General features: G+C 35.5%; 1 protein-coding gene across 3 annotated transcripts in view; it reads left to right on the top strand.

Moving 5' to 3' along the window:
* SLC4A10 (solute carrier family 4 member 10) overlaps nt 1-20,759 on the top strand; it is a 270,598-nt gene extending 249,839 nt beyond the window's left edge. For all 3 annotated transcript variants that reach the window (XM_032755567.2, XM_032755570.2, XM_058441626.1), the window contains 5 exons: nt 470-592; nt 9,675-9,742; nt 12,191-12,307; nt 13,153-13,191; nt 18,576-20,759. In XM_032755567.2, coding sequence (XP_032611458.1) covers nt 470-592; nt 9,675-9,742; nt 12,191-12,307; nt 13,153-13,165 — 321 coding nt within the window. In that variant the 3' untranslated portion in view covers nt 13,166-13,191; nt 18,576-20,759. The remainder of the gene's footprint in view (nt 1-469; nt 593-9,674; nt 9,743-12,190; nt 12,308-13,152; nt 13,192-18,575) is intronic.
* The last annotated feature ends 200 nt before the right edge of the window (nt 20,760-20,959 follow it).

The raw sequence follows: 20,959 nt of genomic DNA, 5'->3' as shown, positions 1-20,959 counted from the left end.
TTTAACATTAAAGATACTAGCAAATATGAAAAATTAGGAGGATTTTAAAAAATAACATTGTATTAAATGTTTCAGGCAAGTTTCAAATTCTTCAAAAACTATAGTGAATTTGAATGACTAAATAATTTCGTAATTATTAGTATAGCTAAGAATGTTCTAGTGTTCATTTAATATAGTATAAACTATTAACTACATGTATTTAAGGAAACATAGTCAAATACGTTTTATAGTTTTTTTTAAATAGCTTATTTAATAGACTCATATTGGGTAAAATCATAGTCATTATTGTGGGGATGTAGTAAGAAAAGAAAATGAAGGAAGCGGAAGTCTAGACAATGTTTGTATATCTTTAATTTTTACTTTAATATCAGGCCTAATAGAAATTGTTTCTACCAAAAACCATACAGGCAAATCTACACCTCTCGTTTCAATTTTTTTCCACTTTAAACTAGTTTATTATTTACTTCAGGTGTTAGCCCTGGTATTTGTAAGAAAGTTGATGGACTTGTTGTTCACGAAGCGGGAACTCAGCTGGTTGGATGATTTAATGCCCGAGAGTAAGAAAAAGAAACTGGAAGATGCTGAAAAAGAAGTAAGAGCAAAATCAATATTTTATAAAAAAAAAAAAGGAACATAGTAATATTTCTTTGCAACACTAAATTGTTTTTATCTTTAGACAGTTTTGTCTTTAGACAGTGATCACTAACAACCACAAGTAGACTAGTTTGGAAGTTTAATGTTTAAAATCATAAAGATTTGAACAGAGAGAGAATGAAGATCTTATAGGAGGAAACCAAATCCTAATGAAATATGGAAATACCTTGTACTAAAATACCCTCCAAATTGTAAGGCTCGTTTTTCTGATTCTTCTCCTATGGATGGCAGAAGCTTGCTGATCCTTAACTATTTCCGAATTATGATCATGCAGTGATTTTTTTTGTTACATATGTGAGAACAAAAAGAAGAGACATTATTACTGTTGGTATTTTCCTAGGGAAAAGAGTTTTAATCAAAACATTCTAATGAATAATTATTTATTCTTGAAATAGGTGAAATGTTTACTAGGAAAAATGTTGATCTGATTTGTTTTCAAAGTGATTTAAGATTGAGTAGAAGTTGGAGAAACTTCTGGAATTTATTTTTACAGGCTACTTATTTATTTTATTCTATTTTATATGGTATAACAATGTATTTTAAGTTTCATGGCATATTTAAAGTTTATATGTAAGCCTGAGTCTATTTTGAAAGCTACTTAATCAACATTTTTTTAAGCATATAAAAACTACAAAGAGTGTAAATGAGGGGAAGATAACTAGCGTAACATTTAGCAGAATGATTGAGCCCATACAATGTAAAACACAACAAAGTTTTCATATAAGTAGAAATGAAATTGAAATAAAATATTTGATGAGAATTATACTATTTTTCTCTATAAGTAGTCAGTAAATGTATTCAACTTTCTATTTCCTCAAACCATAGATAGATTTCCTATTTCCTTTGGGGAATTCATTTGCAGATGTTTCAGAGGTCTTAGTCATTTAATGAGGTCAGATCAGGCCATAAATCAAATGAGGTTTTTTTCTCAGAAATTTATACCAATATGGCTACATAACGTGTGATTGGTAATTCCCTTACTCTACATGGTGTTCTATCACTAACAATGGATTCCCACAGATAGAGATTCATCATGATGATGTGTCTTAATTCTGTAAGAATGTTTCAATTTTTCCAAATATTGTAGAAGATAATACTTAGAATCATACTTCTAGTAATATTAATGTTAACACTAAAAATCATATTATACAATTGTTATTATTTATTTTTCTGTTTGATATATTTTTATTTAAGTATTAGTGCTTTTTTAAAAAATAATACTTTGAGTCAGGTGCAGTGGCTCATGCCTGTAATGCTAGCAGGCATTTGGGAGGCTGAGGTGGGCAGATCACAAGGTCAGGTGATAAGAACCATATTGGCTAACATGGTGAAACCCCGCATCCACTAAAAATAAGAAAGTTAGCTGGGCGTGGTGGTGCACACCTGTAGTCTCAGCTACTCAGGAGGCTGAGGCAAGAGGATCACTTGAACCCAGAGGTGGACGTTGCAGTGAGCCACTGCACTCCAGCCTGGTGACACAGCGAGACTCCTTCTCAAAAAAAAAAAAAAAAAGTTCGACTAGGATATTTTGATAGTCTCTATTTCTTTTTATGGCTTTAGTAAACATTTGCTTTCATCCTCAGATACTCTTCAAGAAAATATGGTATAATTTGGCACAAGTTAAATTTAAATAAAACGGACACTAGAACACAGAAATTCTAAAATCTGAAGTTATCCATATTTGATGTAAATAAAATTATTGGGATCAAACACAACACCCAAGAAGGTTTAAATTAATTTAATTTTGATGAAAAAGCTCTTGGCTATGAGCTTCCCTTCCAGTCTTTTTGATAATGTCAGCACACCAGACCCTTGAATAATATAGCATTGTTATAATGTTGATGAGAAAAGAAAAAAAAATTCCCTGGCCAGGGCCACTGTCTGTATGGAGTTTGCACATTCTCCTCATATCTGTGTGGGTTTTCTCTGGACACTTCAGTGTCTTCCCACATCCCCAAAATGTGCCCATTAGGTTCATTGGCAGGTCTACATTGGCTCAATGTGAGTGAATGTGGGTGTGTGTGTGAGTGTGTGCTGCAAGGGAATAGCATCTTGGCCAGTCTTAGTTCTCATCCTGTACCCTGAGCTGCCAAGATAGGCTCCAGCCACCCTCGACCTTGAACTGGAATAAGTGGGTTGGAAAAGGAATGAATAAATGAATACAAATGACTGCAAAATAAAAATTCATCAAGTAAACGATAATCACACAAATGTACGACAACAATTTGGTATGAAAATGCTCAGTGAACCCAGCCATATTTGCTATTGTTTTTAAACTGCTTGGTGGTAGGATGTGCTCCTTACAATTTTCACTTTGCAAACATTTATTCCTTGATTTAATCCACCCCTACTATGACCTCAGTCACTCTCTCACTCACCAGAAATTTGGTAATTCAATATCTTACTTGCTTTTATTAATTTTTCTTACGTTTGTATAGCTCACATTTATTTCAATGTTTAATATTAAAAACATTTTGCGTCTTTAGTTAGAAGTTAGGTGATGTTTTTGTGACCAGATATTGCCATAGGAATTTAACTCTTATTTATATCAATTAGCCTATGGTAAGATTGGTTTTACTTATTCTTCTACTTAATGTCACAGTCTCTGAGAACCTATCAACAACTATGTGAGCACTTACTGTACTATTAATTATTCTCAAGCAGTAACTTACATATCTAATTTTGCTTTATTTTTCTGCTTTTTTTGTTAACTGTCTTTACTGCTTCTGGAAAAAAAATGAACACAGCCCCAGACATATAATCATCTCTTTCACAGTATTCTCCTTAGATCATACTCATACCATGAAACATTCTTGCCTTTTAGAAGTTCACAAAATGGAAAATGATATGTAATCTATTATGTAATGTTTAATATTTTTCTGACTGTGATTCAAAGATAATTTCAGGTTCTCCTTTTATTTTCTGTGAAATAGGAGAGAACAAGTTTAATAATAATTGTAAATTTATTAGAATTTGCCATTCCCACTGCCCAGAACCACTCACATAGCTATGCATGTATGGTACTTATATGTGTGTGTGCCGTATGCCCATTTTGGAATTTATGAATCTCATAGGGCAGAGAACATATGTAATCAGTGTCTAATCTTTTTATATTGTATACCCACTGTACTTTAATGGGCATTTACTGTTCTCTGATTACGAAGATAAAGATTTTAGAAGTAACTAAATATTACTAAATTTCTTAGAACTCATGCTTTCTGAAAAGATACAAAAATAGATTAAAGATTTACTGGGGCAATTTTACTGCTAAATCCTTCATATCCAAGTTAGAGGAAAAAGCTTCGCAGTACATTAACTAGGCAGGTTTATAGATCTTTAAAATCTCAGATGGGTTAATATGATGATACTTTCATGTGATCCTCAGTACATGGAAAGAAACAAGAAAACCAATAATACAGTCAAGAAATAATCTATAATTGAGCAATAAAATATAGCTCTGACTAGTGCAAAGACAGCTAATTCTCCATCGAACAGGAGAGAAAATAGGAAGTTTAAAGAGGTTCACTTTCTAGCTTAGAATTAGTATTAAAAGAGTATGGTCAGTAAAGACATTAGGAAGATTTAGGAATAATTATACTAAAAGTTAAATTCCTGGTTGATTTTCTACTTGTTTGCCCAGATCTTGGTATTCTATTTTCGTGAGGCTTACAGACTCAGTGGAAGGATGTGATCTTACCGTGGCATCTTATACTAAGGCCCAGTCTTCTAGGAGATTGTGTGTTAAGGTGGTAAAGGGACAAGTTCTCCAGAAATCTTGCATTTCTGCAATTGCTCAAATTAATTGAGTAACTTTGATCATGAACTGGCAAGATGGTAAATAGCAGAAATGTCTCAGCTCCCTGAGACTTGAATTTAAAGTAGGCTCACCTCTTGTCCTTTTGATGATAGCTACAAGCTTTTACCTTTAGCCTCCAGGGTTTTCCTATCAGTAGCCCATTTCTGGTCTTATGGCACTGAGAAAACATTCATTTGACCTTAAAATTCAATAATGAGTTAAGCAGAATAAATAGCTACACAGGCCAGTCCAAGGTCGCAGAGCTTCTGTTCCAAATTTTCATGTACTTCATGCATATGCATATGCATATGCTTCAGTTTTTAGAAAGAAAGGATTATAATCAGGGTAGAAATGAATATTGGAACCCTGACATTTTGCACATTGCTCTGTGTAAAGGGAAGACTGCAGAATCAAATTCTGGATGTCCAAATGTGCTCAGAGTACCAACATGCCTTCCTTCCTACTTAAATATTCTCTAGGCCATTGTACACATTTGACAAAAGGCTACTTACTGTTAAAGGCAGAAAATCCCAGCAGAATGTTTGCTCCTGGGTAGGAGGAAAGGGGGTTAGTGTTGGATAAATCCTAGAAATTCTACTCTGTGGAAGTGATCATGATAGTGATACTTCTTGATTTACTGGGGGTTCACCCTAACATACACACTATAGGAGAAAACAAAAAGAGGGCAAATGGGACCCTGTGATCCCAATGCAGGATCATGAAAAAGGCCAAGAAAACATAAAAGCAATCTAAAAACAAGTGCAACTAAACAAATTACAGAGGATGTCTTACTGCTAAGATAGGTCAGAATTGGTTATGGATTTGGGAAGCATGATCAAATTATTACACAGACAAATGTCATTTCTAGTTGAATCTTAGAGTGGGGCAAGCATATTTTTCTTCCACAAGCAGTGGTTGCCCAAAATGTGGTTCCAGAACCACTGCCACATCAGCCAACACCTGGCAACCTAGAATGCAAATTCTTGGGCCCTGCTTCAGACCTATTGAATCAAAACTCTGGGGATGGGGCCAACCATCTCTGTTAATAAGACCTCTGGGTGATTCTGGTGCTAAAGTTTGAGATAAGTCCTTCCCTAAAACCACAGAATCAAATATGATCTTCTAAATACAAGGATACTCTATCAGAATTTTTTACTTACAATAATTTACATGATTACTTAGAAACACAGAATCTAATATTCTGATGAAAAATATATGTTACATTTATGTATTGATATGAACTCTATATGGACTCTCCGTTTTTCCTTTTCCACTCTCATTGTTAGTTTTATGTATTGGCTCTTCTATCCATTGGAAATTATAAGTAATACCTATTATAAAAATAACACTTATGGTTTTCAAAGATTATATATTTAGGTAATGTTTGCAGCATTGTCTATTCTATTAGTAGTTGAGGAAGAAAATGGTTTGACACTTCTACTTTCTGTAGACTTTGTTTTACTCTTGGGCAAAATAAAAGGGTTGAGCTTGACTTCTGAAGAATATTCCATTTCTTAAGACGTGAATTCTAAAATTGCTGAATATTTTCCCTCTCTAACACTCTAAGCATATTCGTGAATATTGGTCTCTGTTGCCGTTGTTTGTACTTTGAGATATTTGAGGGCTCCTACATAGATACACACTTTGCCTGAAAATGGATGTAGTTGTAAATGAAACCTATTTCACTAAAGTTAATTAAAGGATAACTATCTTTGTTATTTGTTAGGTATCATGATATATGAATCATAATTGTAATGCTATCACTAAATACAATTCAAACTCATGATGTAATTTGATATATAACACCTTATTATCAAACCACACCAGGATTTGACTTCAATTTATCTCTTCCACCTCTAATCAGCACAGACTTTTGGCTCCAACCAAGCTCGTTGTTCACTGTCATGCAAACACATCTTATTTATTCCTCACTTTTATGGTTGGCCTACATTGTTTCTTCCCACCTGGAGTTTCTTCCTTGCTACAACCTTGACTTTGGTACTTTTCATAATGATCCCTTAAATTTTCTGAGAGTCAAGTTTATAGCTTTCTTTTCATTGTTATATACCCAGTACCTAACAGACTACCTGCCATTGAATGGATTAATTAATAGCCCCTGGATTATTCTTCTTGTTAACTGTGTGCATAGCACATAATACATGCTCAATAAATATTTGAGTGTTCTGGAGTAGATTTGTTTTTCTGAGCCTCAATTTTTTTGCCCTGTACTGGGCATAGCATTAATTGTCCTTCACTTATTTTATATCTGAAAGCTGCTTTGGCTGTCTTAATTATAAGGTGGCATTTAAATCATAGCATAAACACCCCTCTAGTTAAATCGGTGAACTCTCTCAAAGGTTCTTGGGTATTATATTCTTGGGTATTGTGTGTTATTCTACCTTTCATCATCATCCCTGTAACATCTTCGCCATGTTGTAGAACCCAGCATGCTTTTAATGGATCCTATGTAAATTAAGAGCTGAATGGAACTCATTTTAAGGTACTTTTCTGACTTCTAAGCTGGCAACTACTCCGTTAGCTTTATGCTCTCACTGTCTCTTTCTTCTCTGATCTGATTGAGATAACCTAGGTTGTGGCTGTCGTGACGGCTACTGCCTGATTTGACTGCTCCTCCTCAGAAAGCCTCGGTTTTTGGCTTTCTCACAGTGCTGCCGGGATGCAGCCGGCCCTCCATCCCCGCGCTCCGGGGCCCACCCAGCTTCCTTCTGGCACTGAAGGCAGCGGCTGCTCTGCCACCCTTCTCTTCAGATAAGCATGGCTTGGAAAAGCTATCTTTAGAGGTGATGAGTTTTTGTTTGGATAGAATTATGACTAGTATAAAGCCCACACATGCTAACAAGCCACAGAGTGCAAAATAATTATTGAAAGCAATTTGAGAGAAAAGTGGAAAATCATCTGAAGAAAAAACAAAATTGTTCCCAAAGCTTTGGTCCAATTTTTTGCTGTTAGATTGAATCTTGAACATTCGTTTTCGGCTGCCAGGTAACCTAAGCACTGACGGCACTGTTCTTCTCTTCAGCTTTTTTGCATTTTACTCTTTCTTAAACCATTCTATCTTGCTTCTTGACATTTTACTCTTGATTGGCCAGAAATGATATCATATACCAGGCTTCACCTTTCAGTGGGCAACCAAGGAAAGAATTGCATCTTTCTCCTATCTTGTCTTTACTTATGTAGCTTTTGGTATCACTGAGTGTCTACTTTTTATGTCCCTCCATGTACCTTAAGGTAAACTTTCCTATGGAAAAAGGAATCTTTTCTACCTGAAATGATACATATGCTCTGCCAGTGACTGCCAGGATGTGCCTACTATATATTATGCATGTAATATATTTCATATATTATGACTAACTCAGCTGTAAGGCAAGCCTCAATCTAGGCTGCAGATTAGCTCTGCTAAAATGCTTGAATGAGTAATTTCAAACCAATGGTAATCTCCATTCACCTTGATTTAGTTCTAATAGTGTGGCCAAGTGACAAAGAGAATAGGTATAATATACAAGTAGAATATATTTGATAGGCCCTAAAAGAAAATTTTTTCCTTGAAGAACAGCAAAGAGAGAAAATAAAATTAGTTACTGGAATCCAAAAGGGTATTGCACATGCCATTAGCCTCACAGAGAACAAATACAACATAGAGTTTCTGGGGAAAGCTTCTAAGCAGGGAAGTAGCAGAGCTCATGCAGTCTCGGGCATCTCCATTATCCCAAATCATAGGTTGGGCATAGAGATTCTGTATGCATCACAGCCAAAGTCCCAGCAGGGAAGGACTTTCCTTGGCCAGCATGGGAGAGTACTCCAAGAGAGAAATGCGATCTGCTCCCACATGGCATTGTATCTTCATAGGTTAGCTGAAGAGGCACTAGAAAACACTTGTTTCTTTAGGTAACAAAAAATATGGCATGGAATATTCAGACTATGGGATATCCGAGAGGGGGCCAAGGTCTGTTTACCAAGGACACTAGGAAAAGTCTTGCATGCCAGGAATAATAAAATCAGCCAAAGGTCAAGGTGTTTCCGGAAGCTGGTTCAGGCCAGCTTAGCTCTGCTAAGCTACTGAAAGAGGAAATGAGCCTTCAGGGCCATCCCTATTTTCTTTCATCAGTTTCCATTTGGGCAAGGGGTCAACTAGTTTTTTATGTTTATGCATCTTTAAATTCCATTTCTGGAGTTAGAACCAATAATTCTAACATTTTAAAATGGCCTGAAGTAATTCTTTGAACGGACTCATTTTTAAATAAATGTATTAAATAAAAGCTATAATCTATGAATAACTTTCTTTTTTTGTTTCATGGAAAAAGTTTGATGATAACATTATTTGAAAATGAAACCAGAATTTTTCAGTATGGTAGCCATAAGATTATCTTCATACCAAAGATTTAGTTTTAAAATGCTATGTATGAAGAAATGCATGTATGAATATAAAAATCATTTCCACCCTTTGAGGAAAGATGGAATATTGTCATTATAAGAAGAAATTTGAAGCATAAAACAAAAGCCTAAAACACATCCAAATGGAGTCAAACCTTCCATTTCCTCCTCTCTCAAGACTCATCTGTGTTTTGATCCATACAGGAAAATACTAATAATTAATATCTTCTACTGTCTCTTTCCAACTCTCTATAGTAGTGGTTCTTTAAATATAGTCACCAGACCAGCATAATCAACATCACCTGGAAACTTGTTAGAACTAGAAATTCTTATGCCCTCTCTGCTCCAGACCTGTGGAGTCAGAACTTCTGGGGGATATTGCTAACAAGCCCACCAGGGGATTCCGATGTAAACTGAAGTTTGAGAACCACTGTTCTGAGTACATCCCTCATCCCGTCCTCATAGAGCATCTGGGAATATAATTTCACCTTTATAACAGTAAAACTGATTATATCACCCATACTTTTTCCTTATAAAATTTAGATTAATTTTTTAAAAATATGCTTGGAAATTAACATGTTTTTTATTGAGTGACATGAAGGAGATTGTTGTTAGCATTTAAATTACTTTGTGTTATGAGACTCTCATTAATTACTTATGTTCTTGGTAGCTGATACTTTATTGAAAGGACCTGTGCTAACATTAATAAATGCAAACAGAGTGGAAGGTCTTGAGGTTAACGAGATAATGAAACATTAATCTGTGTTTCTTCTTTAATGTAAAATGGAGACTCATCAGGTTCACTTTATATACTTTACATTTGTCTTTTCAGGAAGAACAAAGTATGCTAGCCATGGAAGATGAGGGCACAGTACAACTCCCATTGGAAGGGCACTATAGGTAAGACATAAATTTAAAAACACATCAATTAAAGTAATGGAATGCATTGTTACATACTTTAAGAATTTCATACTGGGTAGATCCTCAGAGAGGTTTCTTGAAATTGTATAAGAGTAGAAAGAACCAAGAGTTAGATAACCTGGGTCCTACTACTAAGTTTTGCCAATAATAGCTGTGTGACTATAATCAAATTGTATTAAATGAAGTGAAGCAGGAAGCTGTTGTCTGAAGTCTTTCTTGCTCCTGTTTTATAATGTGTATGAAAAATCCCTTTCATATTCTCAGAAAGTAGCACCAGAAGACAGATCAAGGTTCATTTTTGGTATAAATGACTAGGTATTCACTAAGTTGATCACAGGTAAATGTTTTAACTCTGGGAATTTGCCCCTAAAAAAGGAATTTCCAAAGATATAATCTATTTCTTAAGTTAAATGATTCAGTTGTATCATCATTTTAGGAAATATTTATGCAATTCTCCAAAATTTGCTAATCTTCTTTATGAACAAAACATAGCAAAAGAAAGCAAACTACTGAAGTTATAAAGAAAACTTTTGCAAGCATTTGGCCCAAAATTCTCCCCTCTCTCTCTCTTCTCTGTCTCCCTCTCAATATAGTTTAGTTTAAATAGTTTTCTTGTACAATTCTAAGTATCAATTAGTGCCCAATTTTATAGTCTCAAAGTCTTTATGAATAATTTAAGGTTATGCCAATAAAAATACGGAGAATACTTTTTTTATGAGAAGGGAATTTGTCATAGTGTTAAAAACCAAAATAGGAAAGAATTTTCTAGATCTTTAGGGTCTGACTCTAAAATTATATTCCCTAGAATTTAAAAAAATATAATTATCTCCCACTTAAGAGGGAGCACAAGTATAAGATGTTTTATCTTTTTTTCTTTTTTACAACATTTAAATTTTAAAATCCTGTTGATTGTTTAGCTGAACCAACGTATTTCCAAGTGTATTAGGTAGAAACCTAGTCTCATGTGATACCACTCTCAAAAGGGCTATGTGGTTAAATAAGTTTGAAAAAATGTTCCAAACTGCATTCCAGTTTGGAGATTCACAATGCATATTAGCATATGAAACAATCTAAGTAGTACTGCATTTTAAAAAATTGTATAGCTTCGTTCAATCAAGTATTTTAAAAAATCTTTTGCTCAGAAGACTCTTCCTCACAGAATATCATGAAAAATGTCTATTCCACATGACGCTTTTTTTTAAGAAAGTAGTCAATCTGATGCTTTGAATTACCAGGGAACTATCTTTCTAGGAAGACCAAAACAGCTGGAGGGTTTAGAGGAACTGAAGAACACATTTCCAGATTGGGCAAGAGAGGGAGACCCAAGGTTTTTTTCCTCTTAAAAGTTGCATTTGTTCCTCTCTTGTGACCTATCACCAATCAGGGTCATATGAAAAGGCGGCATTTGAACAAAGAAGGGGCAAGGTTTCTCCATGTGAAGGGGCATGATGAGCAGAGGGAGGAGCAAGGACAAGGCCCCCAGGCAGCACCATGCCCATTGTGTTCCACAACAGTCAAGAGGCTACTAAATTGGGGCTGGAAAGGAATGAGCAGGGATGCACTGGCAGGAAGTGAAATCAGAGTGAGGTGGGGACAGAGCCTTTAGGCCATTATAAGGATTTGGCATTGACTGTGAGTGACTGGGAGCCACTGCAAGGTCTGAGCAAAGGAGAGAAGTGATCTGGATGCTATGATGTTAGGGGCAAGAGTTTAAGCAATGGACATGCGGAACCCATTCTCTGTAATTTGAAATGAATTAAGAATACCACAGGCCAAATCAGTATCTATTCAACTAGAATATTTTCTTTAGATTTTTTTATTTTTCACAGATTGTTTTCAATAATTGAGAGAAATATTAGATACTTCTTCATTTTTAATTATCAAAAATACTGTACAATAAACAAAATGGGGCATATACATACAATGGAACATTATCCAGGTTTAAAAAGGAGGAAATTCTGACATATGCTACAAGATGGATGAACCTTGAGGATATTGTACTAACTGAAATAAACCAGTCACAAAAAGACAAATACTGTATGATTCTGCTTATATGAGGCACTTAGAGAAGTCATAAACCTAGAGACAGAAAGTGGAATGGTGGTTGCCAGGGACTGGGAAGAAGAGGAAATGGAGAGTTATGGCTTAGTGGGTATGGAGTTCCAGTTTTATAGGATAAAAAGAGTTCTGGAAATGGATGGTGGTGAGGGTTGCACAACATTATGAATGTATTCAGTAACCCTGAACTGTACTTTTAAAAATAGTTAAGGTAGTAAATTTTATGTTATGTGTATTTTACAACAATTTAAAAATTGGGAAAAATATTCTTCATAGATATATGATTGTCCTATATTTAGTTTCTGTCATTGAAAAACTGCAGTTACTTATGTAATGTTTATTATTTCATTTGGGGAAACTCCTGTCTAGAGATGATCCATCTGTGATCAATATATCTGATGAAATGTCAAAGACTGCCTTGTGGAGGAACCTTCTGATTACTGCCGATAACTCAAAAGATAAGGAGTCAAGCTTTCCTTCTAAAAGGTTTGGATTTTAAAATAAAAATAATTTTTACTAATTCCAGTTGTTTTTTTGACATAAACCATAAGCAAAAGAATAATATTAGTTTCCATCAAATTTAGATCTAAAATATTCCAGAAAATTCTTTCCAAAAGTAGGTAGAAATTGTAATTATTTCAAATGTTGGTATGTTTTTCATACCAACTGTGGTATGGGGAACTGTGCTAGAAATGAGTCACAATGCATGACATTTTTGGACATTCATCTTGGCCTACTATTTTTGGTATGATTTTATTTTATTCCCTCATCACCCACTTCCCCCAGGACCCCTTTAGACGTTTGTCCACATTTTGCACTCCTTTATTTTCCCTTTTTTAGACTGATATGCATTGTGTGTATTTTATATTTATATTTTATAAATATGCAGAAATATTTATGTTTAGTATAGTTCTAGTCCTGACTTCAACCCCCTGAAAGTCTTCCCTAAACTTCTTATCCCAAAATTTTCAACTCCTGAAAGTTCTATCCATTCTTACTTCTCTGTATGTAAATGTACAAACAACTCCTGTAATTGTGGATGGTAGTTTTAAGTGCATGCTGGGGGAAGAGTGTGTCCCTAAATATCAACAGTCATCATAGGATTTCCAAGTGAATTTTCCAGGTTTTATAAATAAGAGTTCAAATCACCCAGTCTTCTTAGATGCTGATCTGAAGAAAAAGGAATTCCTATGTTATGCTAATATCTCTTTTTGTTAGAGAGTGATTGAGGGAATTGGGACAGTGTTTACTATAATTAGTAAGTTCCTTTATTTTTGTAACCTTAAATTAACTTTTTCTACTTAATTTTTATATTACATTTTTGTCATAAGCTCCCCTTCCTAATCACTCTAGAAGCTGATTCCCCAAAGGTAAGACCCTCTCCCTCAAACCTATTCCTTGGTTGCATTTCCTTATGTTAAATGGTGTCTTCTAGAAACCTGGTCAGTCTATGTCCTCTGTGTGAGTTTTGGGGAGGCAAAAGGCATGGAGAGTGTTGGGCTCAGATCCAGTAGCAGACTGAGTTTGATGATATATCTGTAACAACTCAGCTCTTTAAGTTAGTCTGAAACTTGAATGAACTTTATTCCTTCCTTGATTTATACATATGCGTCATGTATAAATCAACAATTTTCACAGAACTGTAGTTAGTAATGGCATCAAATTTCTGGATAGGGAAAATTAAATTTGTCCCTTTAAGAAATTTAAAAGCTCGCCTGGTGTGGTGGCTCATGCTTGTAATCCCAGCATTTTGGGATGCCAAAGTGAGCGGATCACTTGAGGTCAGGAGTTCAAGACAAGCTTGGTCAACATGGTGAAACCTTTCCTGTACTAAAAATACAAAAAAATTAGCCAGGCATGGTGGCGGATGCCTGTAATCCCAGCTACTTTGGAGGCTGAGGCAGGAGGATCGCTTGAGCCCAAGAGGCAGAGGTTGCAGTGAGCTGAGATTGTGCCACTGCACTCCAGCCTAGGCGACAGAGAGAGACTCTGTCAAAAAAAAAAAAAAAAAAAAAAAGAAAGAAAGAAAGAAAGAAAGAAAGAAAGAAAGAAAGAAAGAAAGAAAGAAAAAGAAATTGCAAAGCTGAGAGCCTCCATTATGTACCACCATGCCTCCAAACTGGCAAGCTGTATCTCACTTCATGAGACATCACTGGAAACATGGGCAACAGAAAGAGGCTACATTAGACTTAGAGAATATATCTCTTATTGCTGGTTTTTGTCACCCCAAAATGGCATGCTGCTTCAGTGTCATCTCTATACCAAACAGTGTAAACAAGACGAGACAAACAGCAGGTGCATAGAATCTTCATCCCAGAAGCTGGGAATTAGTTCTCTCTGTGTGTGTGTGTGTCTCTCTCTCAACCACCTTTAATATTTACTACAAATGAAGATAATATATTAATAAATTACTCAATGGGCTCCCTCTCAAAGACTTTTGGTTGGTATTTTGTGTCTTAATAGAACTTTAAAACTTTCATGTATTTCTTTGCCTGGCTCAGGACAAAGTAACATTTTATTCTAAAACATGCTTTAACTTCCTTTCTCAAAGATCCTTGCTACAATCTGACAAATATTTCTCATAGTAATTCTCTGTTTTGCTAGTACTTTTGAAGAAAATCAGCATTATGTGAAGGGCAGTTTCTCAAGCCCATTGAAATGTGTACTTGTCACGTGAAAAATATGACATTTCTCTGATTTTTTTTTAAATGTTAAATCCAGGTTTATGAGCTCAAAATAAAATGCCCTTGATGATCAATATGTGGAGAATTTGAAACAATCAAACCTGTAAAAATTTTTCTTCCTGTATTTTATGGATTCAAAGTCCAAACTTTTCCTCTATTTTTCTTTGGTTCAAGCAAAAGTCTTGTGACGTGATATTTTAACTACTCCTTAAAGTCAAGTGATACTTTTCACCAGAAAAATCTTTTTGTTTTAAAAATATACATCCAAATGACTTCACACAGTGGGTTGACTCTAGTGAACAATATAATGTGCTTTAAAACAGGTCCAATTTTCAATAGACTATCCTTTATATTTAGATATAACCACTTGTTTCTTGTTCTTTAAATGTATTTTCACTGACGTGAGGTTCAAATTATTGTGGAATGAAAGTTTATCCAGCTTTCCTTACCTTTTGATGTGATTGCATTTGTGGTTTTCCATGTGAGAAACATCTTTTGGTTGGTAGTTAATCTCTGTTATCCTCATTACAGTAGAAACTCTGGCAGAAAGTGTATGACTTATAGAATTCTAAAACCACTGATACTAATAAGGCTCCCAAAGCCACTTCCTTTTCGTGGTATCTGTTAAAGGCTTTAAAGCATCATGACTAGGAACTGTGAAAATTTAGTACCTGGTAGAGTATCCATTGGCAAAAAGAAGCCCAAAGAGCAGGTTACTAGGGTTTGTATCTCCTGAGTCCTGAGCTGGCACCCATGCAGCTTTGACACCCCCCATTCTGAGTTATTTTCCATCCTGTGCTATAATATGTGTCAGAGAAGACTAGAAACCCTTTTTTTCATGGAATTTTGAATAGAAATTATATTTTCTCAATTATATCATTCACTTTTTGTTGTCAAAAATATTTTTTCTAGTTTAACTGACAGTAGAATCTAAGAACTAACTGCAAATTCTGTCTTATCTGGAGGATGTCTAATTTTGATCCTGATGTCATACATACATGTGACAAGAGCCTCTGCAGCTTATTAAATGGGCTGGTGAAAATAGGGCTCATTGACAACCACATTGCATCAGAATAGGTTAGCAAATGCTACGTTTTTTAAACTGATACCCAAGATCAGTGTGTCTGGAGGTCCTTGGCAATGTTAGGAAAAGCAGCACTTAGCTTTGCCTTGGTGACAGAGGCTAGTCTCTGGGACTATCCGCTCTACCCCCAACACCCACCCCTGCACTCCGCCACCACCTTTTTCTATCCCAGATTCTTTATTTGCTCTGATTGCCTGGGCTTAGGCTCTCTCATGACTTCTTGGAAATATTATTAATAAAAACTTTAGCCTGGGCGTGGTGGCTCACGCCTATAATCTTTGCACTTTGGGAGGCCGAGGCGAGCAGATCACCTGAGCTCAGGAGTTCAAGACTGGCCTGGCAAACATGGTGAAACCCCATCTCTACTAAAAATACAAAAATTAGTTGGGTATGATGACGCACACCTGTAATCCCAGCTACTCAGGAGACTGAGACAGGAGAATCGCTTGAGCCTGCAAGGTGGAGGTTGCAGTGAGCCAAGATTGTGCCACTGCACTCCAGCCTGGGCAACAGAGCAACGCTCTGTCTCAAAAAAAACCCCACTATTTTAGTGACATTAAAAAGTAATAGTTTCGTAGTTTACTTAGCATCATGACAGTACCAGGTCACTTTTTGCTCTCTCTTGAAATATTACTTCCTTATATTTTAAATTTTAACTCCTCAGGGGCAGGGACACTCTTATCTATCTTGTATTCCTAGGTCATTATGGAGTTCCTGGCATATGATAGATATGCAATATATGTTTATTACAATGAGAGATAACAGATACATAATACATGTTTGTTATAATGAAAGCTTAAAATTGATTGGCCTCCACAAAAGCGAACGTAACAAGTAATTCAGAACAATGGATCCTAGAGGTCTTGAGCTGGTTATAAAATTTCTGCTTCATAGTTTGCTGAAATCTAATCTGATACCAAAACTATAGTTATGATGAAGAGGGAAAAAAACCCAGACATTTAATAGGTTACTGTTTTGTAACCAAACAACCAAAGCAGAGAGTCAGGAGGAAGCACATCTATGGATCAAGTTGATATTATGAATCTTTTTATTTATGACTTGGTGACTAATAGTGCCACTTGGCACACATTCATTTATCAAAAGGTTATGGAACACCTCCTACGTTTCAAAGTATTGTGCACACAGTAATTGCACATGTGTAGAGACCAGTATATCTCTGTCCTACAATCTCCTACAGATAGGATTTGTTATTCTATCTTTCAAAAAATAAGAGTTCATTGGAATTGGGAATACCAGCCTCAGAATTCTGGAATCCTCACTACAAGAGAGCCTAGAGGCCATCTAGTCCAAAACCAATTTTACAGATGAAGAAACCAAGTCTCAGAGAGATTAAATAACTAGTCCAAGTTCATGCAGCTCATTCTGAGCTTCTGAAAACTGAACCTAGCTCTTCCAACACCAAGCCCAATGCTGCCCTTTTTCATTGACTTTGTTTGGCAAAAGAGACTGGAAGGCAGGTAGAGCTTAAGTAAAAGTTAATTTGGAAAGCAGGAGAGCAGACACTTGTCATATAAAAGGAACTTAAAGTAGAAGAAAGTGAGTCATACAGATAGAGGAGTTAAAAATACGAGTTAAGGCTCTCAACACATCATGTGCACACTGTCATCTTTTCTCATGGAAGGAGAAAAGAAAAGGGAGAAAAGTTGCTTTGCTCTGACCTGTAAGTAGTATGTGCTGAGAAGTGTGGCAGGCACAAACCCGGGCGCCATAGACACGCGCTCACACCAACTCTCAGAGCTGGCAGCGTGCCACAGATGGCAGAAGCTCCGGCACTTCTTACCTGATGGTGCCGGGTGGTGGTGACAACTGAGAAGGGCTGTTTCTAGCTTGAATTGGAGGAAAAACAATTTAAAAAACACACTCTTAGAATGTGTCTAAGTTATTGACCACTTAGAAAGCTGTACAGGAGGCCCCATAGAAAAATGGAGTTTTATTACTTTATTACTTGGAGAAGAGTTATAAAACCAAGGGTGCGGACTATCATCAAGTGTTTCATAAATTTATATTAAGGGCCGAAGTTAACAGTAAAAATGTACGGATACTTACAGCCCAGGGCCTCAGTAGCTGGCTATGGGCTGCCCTTTGTGTCAGCAGCAGGGAGGGTCACATAGAAGCCTCAGATGAGGAGGTTTTGCCGTGTGCTGCAAGTATCAGGGAGAAAGCATTTCTGCCCTCTCTGGAACATGGGGTGAACTTCATCCCTGTAATGATATCGTTTGAATTTTCCATGAAAACTGTCAGCATGAGAGTAAGAAAAGTGTACGATGGGAAAATATTGAACCAAATAGACAAAAATGGTAGAGTCACATGACCAGTTTGCTCATTGGTAAAGTTAATGAGAGGGTGAGATTAAACAGAAGCCACTTGGGAATGAGTTTATCTGAGGAGTGAGGTGAAGCATCATTCCTCTGATGTACAGGGTAAGGGTTTGTCTGTAACGAGATAGCACAGGTGTCTGGAGAGCAGCGTGCATGGTAACCTGTCCTCCAGGCCAGCGGAGCTGTCTAACCTGGCCAAGGTACAGTCTTCATCAAAGGTCAAGATCCAGTCCATGCGCAAGGGACGAGCCATTTGCAGCAGAGCCCAGAAATGCCTCCTGCGACATCTTGTTTGTGTCATTTACTAGAGTTGGCGCTATCTTAAGATGGGGGCATGGCTGACATTTTCAACTATCATCAGTGAGTCACTTGCCCAAATGAGGACCATGGTATTAATCTTGCATGTTTTTGGAACTGTTTAAAAAATGTCTGATTTTTGTTGTTTAGTGTCTGTTTTTGAATTTCCCCTTCTCTGCAGTTCTTGGTTTCTATCTCACTGAGTGCAGAGGATTTTAATTGTTGCTATCTGTGCTTCGCAGCATGAGAGAGCAATAGCGGGGTTGACGGGTTTTATGTCTGAGCAAGCAGATGTCATAGTAGCCATGCTGGATTGCAGTAATAAATGTCTCCTTTTTTTCCTTCTGTAGCATTGAAAGCCGAAAAGAGAAGAAAGCTGACTCAGGGAAAGGTGTTGACAGGGAGACTTGTCTATGACTCGATCTTCAATTTATTTTTTACATATATATGAGAAGAGTGTCACAATTATTAATAAAACTGCTTTGATCATGTATTGTAAATTCTGTCCCTCAACCCAAATCCACCTTCATACTGTAAGTAGTGCAATACTTGTTTCATTTCTGTGTTTAAACTTCTGAGCAGTGAGACATCCCCGTGAGCAGATACGATAGCCAATGCGAGAATCTGTGTGTTCCTTGCTGTACGTCAGACATTTGTAAACTGGATTCTGATTGTCAGTTTTATGAGAGCAATAGCTTCCTTAAAGAGATAAGTCATATTTACCTAGTTTGTATTTTCCTACTTTAGTGACCTGAAGATGCCTGATAATTTCATTCAGAAGAATTTTTGAAAGGTAGTCTTACTTCTTTTTAGTTTTTATAGCTTAGCATTAGTGACTTATTTCAGAAGACCCAAATCAAAAAGTTAGTTTGAAAGCATTTTTTAATAATTGTATTTATGCATTTCCTTGATTTAATATGATAAATTTAATACTTAACAATTTATATGTAACTAAAACTTAGTCATTTGAAAAAAATATATAGAAACCTATTTACAACTTGTTAAGGAGAATCAGACATAATGTAGAGTTAAGTAGTATTTGCTTAAAATTCGAGTTGTGACTAATGATCAAATACTAGGCTTGTACGAAATGCTTTAGAAAAACTTTGTAATAGTTTTGTGGGATTTTTCAATATAAACCTTTATCAGAAATATGCTAAGTTTGTCTCCCACTGACAACAGATGTTTTCCAAATAAACATATTCTATACATACTTGTGGAATGCCACATGGTGAATCATTGTATGTGAAATTCCACTCCTGTACAGTTACTCTGCAGCTAATGGTCATGCACTGCTTAATGCTGGTCCTGAATCATGTTCTCCTGTTAGACTAACAGGTCTCCAATTGTCATTTTTTTTCTGCAGAGTTTTTTTTCCACTTTTAAATTAAATGCATGTTGTGGAAAAACAGTCTTTTAAAATGAAATTTCAGATTCCATTTGAGAAGGTTCTGTAGATATTTCAGTCCATATAAAATAATACATCTTTACTAAACTTATATAAGGAGAAAGTTAAGAAGTTTTGGATATTACTAAAAGTACAGTATTTGATTTCACTTTCAATGAATGTGAAGTTAATAAAACTAAATCTCATAATGCTCTTGGTTCCTAAGAATGAGTAGTAATCATCAACTTTATAATACTCCAATATTCGGTTTTACAATAATTCAGAGCCCTGTGGCTTTAACAGACTGTTAATTATGTACTCTGTTGGAAGTGCACATGAAAAGTGAAGAAAAGTTCCTCTTGTGATTAAACTAATGGGAGGAAATAAAATCAACAAAGCCTCCACTAAGTTCTACATTTTGATACCTTTTAAAAATTCCCCTCACAATTCTTTAAGGAGCCCCCCTTTTTATGGAACGTGAGCCTAAAAATTATAGAAAGAAGAATTTAAAGTTAATGAAGTTTGTATTTATAAATGCTGAAAAAATACAGAAACTTTCTGTTCCAAATGTGTTGCCTTTGTGTATTTTACAATACAGATACTACATTGTAAACGTTTCCATTGTTTTATGATTTAGCCAGTGATCCCCAAAGCAGCCTCTTAGCGTTTTAATATATTAATAACTGTTCTGTTAAAAATGATCATAGTGAATTTAAATCTTCACATGGTCACCTATTTGAATAAGCAATCATATCCAATGAAATTCTGTATTTCTGAGTATTTTTATAGTCATTTTGTTCTTGTGTGAATTTTAAAGCTATCCCTATGTTAATCCTAGTATTTTGAAATCATATAAAATATAAGAAAAATGTAGTATTATATATTTACTTCTAATTTCAGATTCCTGGTCAAAATTACTGAATATCTTGAATGTAATTTAGTGCAAAGTTTAAATAATGTGTAAATGTGACTAGGATATTGTGTTTTTCACAATTAAGAAATGTTATGTGGAAATAAATATTTATCCTAACTAACTTCCTTGCACATTTTAAATTGTGATACCAAGTGTCTTGTCTTTTTTCTTTGTTTTAATTAGTAAATCAGTGTAAAACATTTTGATTGTTTGAATATAATATTTAAATTTAGACACCCCCAAAGCTAAGAACTCTTGGTGATGTAAACAATTTAAGAGTATGTTTCAAGAGTAAACAATTTGAACTTTATGAACAGAAGATTATGAGAACGATATAAGGATATATTTACTCATTTTTTCAGAAAGGGTACAGATGACATTGTTTCTTATGCTAAGAAAAACCTCCAAGGTCGTTAGTATTAGTATTCTTCGTT

The sequence above is a fragment of the Hylobates moloch genome, unplaced genomic scaffold (genome assembly GCF_009828535.3).
Source record: "Hylobates moloch isolate HMO894 unplaced genomic scaffold, HMol_V3 SCAFFOLD_1, whole genome shotgun sequence".
Taxonomy (NCBI): Eukaryota; Metazoa; Chordata; class Mammalia; order Primates; family Hylobatidae; genus Hylobates; species Hylobates moloch.
Note: the sequence above shows the minus strand (reverse complement) of the source record. Positions and strands in the feature narration are given on the sequence as shown.